The sequence below is a fragment of the Hylobates moloch genome, unplaced genomic scaffold (assembly GCF_009828535.3).
Source record: "Hylobates moloch isolate HMO894 unplaced genomic scaffold, HMol_V3 SCAFFOLD_10, whole genome shotgun sequence".
NCBI lineage: Eukaryota > Metazoa > Chordata > Mammalia > Primates > Hylobatidae > Hylobates > Hylobates moloch.
This window is the reverse complement of record NW_026652285.1, coordinates 22,496,122-22,503,387: the sequence shown is the minus strand read 5'-3', so window position 1 is coordinate 22,503,387 and position 7,266 is coordinate 22,496,122. Positions and strand designations below refer to the sequence as shown.

At 50.6% G+C, this 7,266-nt stretch overlaps 1 protein-coding gene across 2 annotated transcripts; it reads left to right on the top strand.

Annotated features, from left to right (window-relative positions):
• SPMAP1 (sperm microtubule associated protein 1) lies at positions 1-6,462 on the top strand. 2 transcript variants are annotated; one of them, XM_032163431.2, is made up of 3 exons: positions 1-212; positions 4,091-4,190; positions 6,305-6,462. In XM_032163431.2, exons 1-3 carry the CDS (start codon positions 6-8, stop codon positions 6,460-6,462), a joined length of 465 nt encoding a protein of 154 aa, XP_032019322.1. In that variant the 5' UTR covers positions 1-5. The 2 variants fall into 2 exon arrangements, 1 of the variants encoding a protein (XP_032019322.1); XR_009215167.1 differs by lacking the exons at positions 1-212; positions 6,305-6,462 and adding an exon at positions 1,198-1,414 and having other exon boundaries at positions 4,091-4,191.
• The last annotated feature ends 804 nt before the right edge of the window (positions 6,463-7,266 follow it).

The following is a 7,266-nucleotide window of genomic DNA, read 5'->3' as shown; positions in this document are numbered from 1 at the left end:
TTGGGATGGCGTATCTGAGAGAGTGTCGCCTGCGACTGGAGAAAGGCTTTATCTTGGACGGGGTGGCTGTGAGCACCACTGCCCGCGCTTATGGGCGCTCTAGGCCCAAGCTGTGGTCGGCAATTCCGCCCTACAACGCGCAGCACGACTACCACGCCCGCAGCTACTTCCAGAGCCACGTGGTTCCGCCCCTTTTGCGGAAAACTGATCAGGTATAGGAGCTTCCCGGAAGACCCCACACACCTCCCTAAATCTTCACTCCAGCGGCCTCACCACAAACAAGGCTCCGCCACTTTCACCTCCTCGGTTTACTTTCTTTTCTTTTTTAAATTTTTAATCATTATTATTATTTTGAGACAGAGTCTCGCTCTGTCGCCCAGGCTGGAGTGTAGTGAGTGGCACCATCTTGGCTCACTGCAACCTCCGCCTCCCGGGTTCAAGCGATTCTCCTGCCTCAGCCTCCCGAGTAGCTGGGATTACAGGCGCGCCACCACGCCAGAGTAATTTTTGTATTTTTGGTAAAGATACAAAACTTCTTCGCCATGTTACCCAGACTGGGATTACAGGTGTGAGCCTGTAATTACAGGGTCTGACTCTCGCCCAGGCTGGAGTGCGGTGGTGCCATCACAGCTCACTGTAGCTTCCACCTCCCAGGGTCAAGCGATCTTCCCACCTCAGCCTTGCGATTAGCCGGGACTACAGGCTCGCGCCACCATGCCGGGCTAATTTTTTTTTTTTTTTTTTTTTTTGTAGAGAGGGGGTCTCGCCTTGTTACCCAGACTGGTCTTGAACTCCTGGGCTCAGGCTATCCTCCCGCCACCGCCTCCCAGTTTTCTTAACGCAGCCCGAGGACTGGAGGAGAGGGAGGACAGGTGTTGAGTGCAAGATCCCTGAGCTCACAGAATGGCCTTCCAGCCCTGAATTTGAGAATAGACTCATTCCGGGTTTCTGCAAGGCAAGGGGATAGGGCTCAAAGCCAGCTTCTCCCAAACCAGTCGGTCTCTTTGTCCTTTGTGACGTCACAGACCCGCCCTCTAGGGTGACCTCACACCGCAAATTCTCTAAATACACGAAAATCCGTGTGACCTCAGTGAGCAAGACAAAGGGAATTGACCTGCAGGGCGAGACTCCTGTGACATCATAGTGGCAGGGCGTGGGGCTTGCTCTCTGGGTTCTTTGGTCTGATGGGAGGGACACCTCTCAAACCTCTGTGGACCTCAGTTCTTCCCCCTGGCCTTTTCCCTCCTAGGTGTAGGCCCCTTCCCAGCAGAGTTCTCCACCAACCCCCTAGATCAAAGATTCCGAGACTGTTTGCTGATGATTCCATTTTTCCCCCAACATTTTGCTTCCAGTATTTGTGTTTCTACATATAAGCGGTGTGGGGAAGAGACAGGAAGACTCATGGGGTTATTCTGTGAGCAAATCTTCGGGGTTTGTGTGTGTGTGTGTATAGTCCCAAATGTATGTTTGCATGTTTGCATAGGTCTGTGCAGTGCATGTATATGGACTCACATGAGTCACACATGTGTTGACTCATGTAATTTTTTTTTTTTTTTTTTTTTTTTGAGACGGAGCCTCGCTCTGTCGCCCAGGCTGGAGTGCAGTGGCATGATCTCGGCTCACTGCAAGCTCCACCTCCCGGATTCATGCCATTCTCCTGCCTCAGCCTCCCAAGTAGCTGGGACTACATGGGCCCGCCACCATGCCCGGCTAAATTTTTGTATTTTTAGTAGAGACGGGGTTTCACTGTGTTAGCCAGGATGTTCTCAAACTCCTGACCTTGTGATCTGCCTGCCTCGGCCTCCCAAAGTGCTGGGATACAGGCGTGAGCCACCGCGCCTGGCCCAACTTTTCTTTTCTTTTTTCTTTCTTTTTTTTTTGAGACAGGGTCTTGTTCTGTTACCCTGGCTGGAGTGCAGTGGCATAATTTTGGCTTACTGCAACCTCCGCTTTCCGTGTTCAAGCGATCCTCCCACCTCAGCCTCTCTAGTAGCTGGGACTACAGAGACAAGGTTTCACCATGTTGCCCAGGCTGGTCTTGAACTCCTGAGCTCAAGTTTTCTGCCCATCTCGGCCTCCCAAAGTGCTGGGACTACAGGCATGAGCCACCACGCTGGCATCGACTCATAATTTTACGACAGAAGGAACCAGAGTCTGGGGAGGGGAAAAGGAAGAACCTGAGTATTTAAAAGCTTGAAAATGATAGGGTATACATATTTTGAAAATGCTTTCTTTCTTTCTTTTTTTTTTTTTTTGAGACAGAGTCTCACTCTGTCATCCAGGCTGGAGTGCAGTGGCGTCATCTCGGCTCACAGCAACCTCTGCCTCACAGGTTCAAGCAATTCTCCTGCCTCAGCCTCCTGAATAGCTGGGATTACAAGCGCCTACCACCACACCCAGCTAATTTTTTGTATGTTTAGTAGAGACGGGGTTTCACTATGTTGGCCAGGCTGGTCTCAAACTCCTGGCCTCAAGTGATCCACCTGCCTCAGCCTCCCAAAGTGCTGGGATTACAGGTGTGAGCCACCACACCTGGCCTTGAAAAAGGCTTTCTAATTTTCTTTTTTGAGACAGAGTGCAACTCTGTCACACAGGCTGGAAGTGCAGTGGCACAGCTCACTGCAGCCTCGAACTGCTGGGCTCAAGCAATCCTCCAGTCTCAGCCTCCTGAGTAGCTGGGACTGTAGGCGTGTGCCACCATGCCCAGCAGCTAATCTTTTAATTTTTTTTTTTTTTTGAGGTGGAGTCCCGCCCTGTTGCCCAGGCTGGAGTGCAGTGGCAGGATCTCAGCTCACTTCAACCTCTGGCTCCGGGTTCAAGTAATTCTCCTGCCTCAGCCTCCTGAGTAGCTGGGATTACAGGCATGTGCCACTAAACCTGGCTAATTTTTGTATTTTTAGTAAACACGGGGTTTCGCCATGTTGGCCAGGCTGGTCTCCAACTCTTGACCTCAGGAGATCCTCCAGCCTCGGCCTCCCAAAGTGCTGGGATTACACCGCTCCCAGCCAACCTGTTTAATTTTTAAAAGTATTCTTTAATTGTCAAAACCACCATTTGTGGTAGGTGTTATTTTCATTTAAATAAAGATAACATTTATTAAACTTCACTATGCCAGGCCCTTTATCTGAACAAAATCACTTAAGTCTCACAGCAAGCCAGGCTCAATCCTGTAATCCCAGCACTTTGGGAGGCCGAGGGGGTGGATCACTTGAGTTCAAGAGTTTGAGACCAGCCCGGCCAATATGTGAACCCTGTCTCTACTAAAAATACAAAAATTAGCTGGGCATGGTGGCGCATGCCTGTAATCCCAGCTACTCAGGAGGCTGAGGCAGGATAATTGTTTGAACCCAGGAAGTGGAGGTTGCAGTGAGCCAAGATGGCAACACTGCACTCCCGTCTGGGCAACAGAGTAAGACTGTGTCTCAAAAAACAAACCTCAAAGCAATACTCCTTTTACTGATGGTAAAACTGAGGCCCAGAGAAGCTGTGTAATTGGCCCAAGGTCACAAAGCCTGTTAATGGTTGAGCTGGAGTTAGAACCCAGCCTGTCTAGCAGCAGAAACTGAGCCTGCAGCTGCCAAGCTCAACTGCCCCTCCCTGAGAGGCAATAGGTTCTCCTTTTTCTTTTTCTTTTCTTTTTTTTTTTTTTTTTTTTTTGAGATGGAGTTTGGCTCTTGTTGCCCAGGCTGAAGTGCAATCGCAGGATCTTGGCTCACTGCAACTTCTGCCTCCGGGGTTCAAGCAATTGTACTGCCTCAGGCTCCTGAGCAGCTGGGATTACAGGCGCCTGCCACCATGCCCAGATAATTTTTTGTATTTTTAGTAGAGATGGGGTTTCGCCATGTTGGCAAGGCTGGTCTCGAACTCCTGGTCTCAGGTGATCCACCCACCTTGGCCTTCCAAAGTGCTGGGATTAGAGGCCTGAGCCACTGCGCCCAGTCCAGTTCTTAAATATATTTAGTCTGTCTGCCCCAGTTACCTAAGGCTCTGACCTCTTCCCTCTCCCCACAGCAAACCCCAGGGCAGTTTGCACTGTGCCTCCCTCGGCATTGTGGCTGACAGTCTTCTGTATTCTCTTCCCCACTTTCAGGATCGTGGCGGTACAGGAAGGGATGGCTGGATAGTAGACTATATCCACATCTTCGGGCAAGGACAAAGATACCTCAACAGGAGAAATTGGGCAGGGACAGGCAAGTGCTGCCTCCATTTGTAGCTTCATCATGGTTCCTGGGCCATAGCGAGGCCTGGTTGAGGGGAGGAGGTTAAGGGACTGCATCCTTCCAGCTTTTCTTCACATACATGAACAGATGGTGCCACAGTGCTCCCTAATATTAGTTAATAAGCACCAGTACTGGCCGGGCGCGGTGGCTCATGCTTGTAATCCCAGCACTTCGGGAGGCCGAGGCGGGCGGATCACGAGGTCAGGAGATCGAGACCATGGTGAAACCCCGTCTCTACTAAAAATACAAAAAATTAGCCAGGCGTGGTGGCGGGTGCCTGTAGTCCCAGCTACTCGGAGAGGCTGAGGCAGGAGAATGGCGTGAACCCGAGAGGCGGAGCTTGCAGTGAGCCGAGATTGCGCCACTGCACTCCAGCCTGGGCGACAGAGCGAGACTCTGTCTCAAAAATATATAAATATAAAAATATATATATATATATATATATATATATATATGTATATAAGCACCAGTACTGTATGTCAGGCCTCATTTTTTTTTTTTTTTTTTGAGACATGGTATCACTCTATCACCCAAACTGGAATGCATGAAATGCAGTAGCACGGACAGGTGCAGTGGCTCATGCCTGTAATCCCAGCACTTTGGGAGCTGAGGCGGGTGGATCACTTGAGGTCAGGAGTTCCAAACCAGCCTGGCCAACCTGTTTAAACCCTGTCTCTACTAAAAATACAAAAAAACAATTAGCCGGGCGTGGTGGCTCGCATGTGGAATCCCAGCTACTTGGGAGGCTGAGGCAGGAGAACTGTTTGAACCTGGGAGGCGGAGGTTGCAGTGTGCCAAGACTGTGACACTGCACTCCAGCCTGGGCAATGCGGTGAGACTCCATCTCAAAAAAAAGAAATGCAGTAGCACAATTACCACTCACTGCAGTCTTGACCTCCTGGGCTTGCGCAATCCTTCCACCTCAGCCTCCTGAGCAGTTGGGCCCACAGGTGTGCACTGCCACACTAAGTTAATTTTTTATTTTTTGTAGAGATGGAGTCTCCCTATGCGGCCCAGGCTGATCTTGAACTCCTAGGCTCAAGTGATCCTCTGGCCTCAGCCTCCCAAAGTGCTGGCATTACAGACATGAGCCATTTGTTAGGCACTTTTCACCCTTACGCTAACCCAATGGCACAGGTAGGAAAACAAGTTTCTTGAGTTAAAGTAATTTGGCAAGAGGGCTGAGCTGGGATTAATATTCTGCTCTTCCTGGCCGGTGCAGTGGCTCATGCCTGTAATCCCAGCACTTTCAGAGGCCGAGGCAGGCGGATCACGAGGTCAGGAGTTCAAGACCAGCCTGGCCAACATAGCGAAACCCCGTCTCTACTAAAAATACAAAAAATTAGCCGGGCGTGGTGGCAGGCACCTATAATCTCAGCTACTCAGGAGGCTGAGGCAGGAGAATCTCTTGAACCTGGGAGGCAGAGGTTGCAGTGATCCGAGATTGTGCCATTGCACTCCAGCCTGGGCGACAGTGCGAGACTCCGTCTCAAAAACAAACAAACAAAAAGATTCCGCTCTTCCCAACTCTGAGGCCCCTGTTCCCCTCACTGCTGCATCCTGCTCATTTTTCAGGCCCAGGTTAACAACAATGGGAAAGAGTTGAGAGATATTTTTCTAACAGGGTAAACCCTCCTCCCAGCCTAGCTCCACCATCCTGGGCCACTCCTCTAGTCACATGATACTTTGTGCCATTTGGCCCAATTGATCTTGATCTCATCCATTTTTTCCACATGGGTCAGAGGCAATGGTGAGATTTTTCTCATTTCTTGTGGGAGAAAGGCAAGCTTTGCCAAGCCCAGAATTTCTGGCCCTTCCTGTCCCAGCACAAACCATTCACAGTTTTCCTGCAATTAGTCCTGGTGTGGGGTTTTATTTCTAGGAAGCCTTCTGTCCCTCAACCTCACCAGTCCTTGGCTTTTCAGCCCAGAGGCTTGGGACACTTGAGGATTGCGTGTTCAGCTGTGGGCATGGGGAATGCAAGTGACTACGCCTGATTGGCATCCCATACCACACCTAGGGGAATGGGGAAGCCAAGAGGTGGGCTGAATGCAGGCTCAGGCCTCTCTCTCCTTGCCCCCAAGGGCATTCTCTCCAGCAGGTGACTGGGCATGACCACTACAATGCTGATCTGAAACCGATCGATGGGTTCAATGGAAGGTTTGGCTACCGCCGGAACACTCCAGCCCTCCGTCGGAGCACGTCTGTCTTCGGAGAGGTCACCCACTTCCCTTTGTTCTAACAGTGTCTTTTCCCTTCATAGCCCTTAACCTGAATTCTTAAGACAAATGTTTAGATGAACTCTTAGTGTTATTTTACGTTAAAAAAATTAATTTGTGTCTCCACGTGTGCTGTTTCTTCCCTGAGATTAGAGGAAGGAGCAAGTTGTACCCTCAGCTTCTCTTCCCCCTGGAGAGGAGGTGAGAGGAGAAAGGGCTTCTCTGGCCGGGCACGGTGGCTCACGCCTGTAATCCCAGCACTTTGGAAGGCCGAGGCAGGTGGATCACGAGGTCAGGAGATCGAGACCATCCTGACTAACACGGTGAAACTCCGTCTCTACTAAAAATACAAAAAATTCTCCGGGCGTGGTGGCGGGCGCCTGTAGTCCCAGCTACTCGGGAGGCTGAGGCAGGAGAATGGCATGAGTCCGGGAGGCGGAGCTTGCAGCGAGCGGAGATGGCAACACTGCACTCCAGCCTGGGCGACAGAGCGAGACTCCGTCTCAAAAAAAAAGAAAAAAAAAAAAAAAAAGAAAGGGCTTCTCAGGCCTACGCCCTTGCACTCCATACCAACGAGTGCCAGGTTTGAAAGGAAGGGCTTCAGTTCTCCCCTACCAGTGGGATAAGAAGGAGCCACACTACTCAACCTCAATAAAGCACTTCCCCAGCTATCAGCAGGGCCCTAGGTCAGAGCTGGCTATTGTTTCCATTAAGAACAGAGCAAAGAACAGGCACTGTGGCTCACGCCTGTAATCTCAGCATTTTGGGAGGCCGAGGCGGTGGATCACGAGGTCAGGAGATTGAGACCATCCTGGCTAATACGGTGA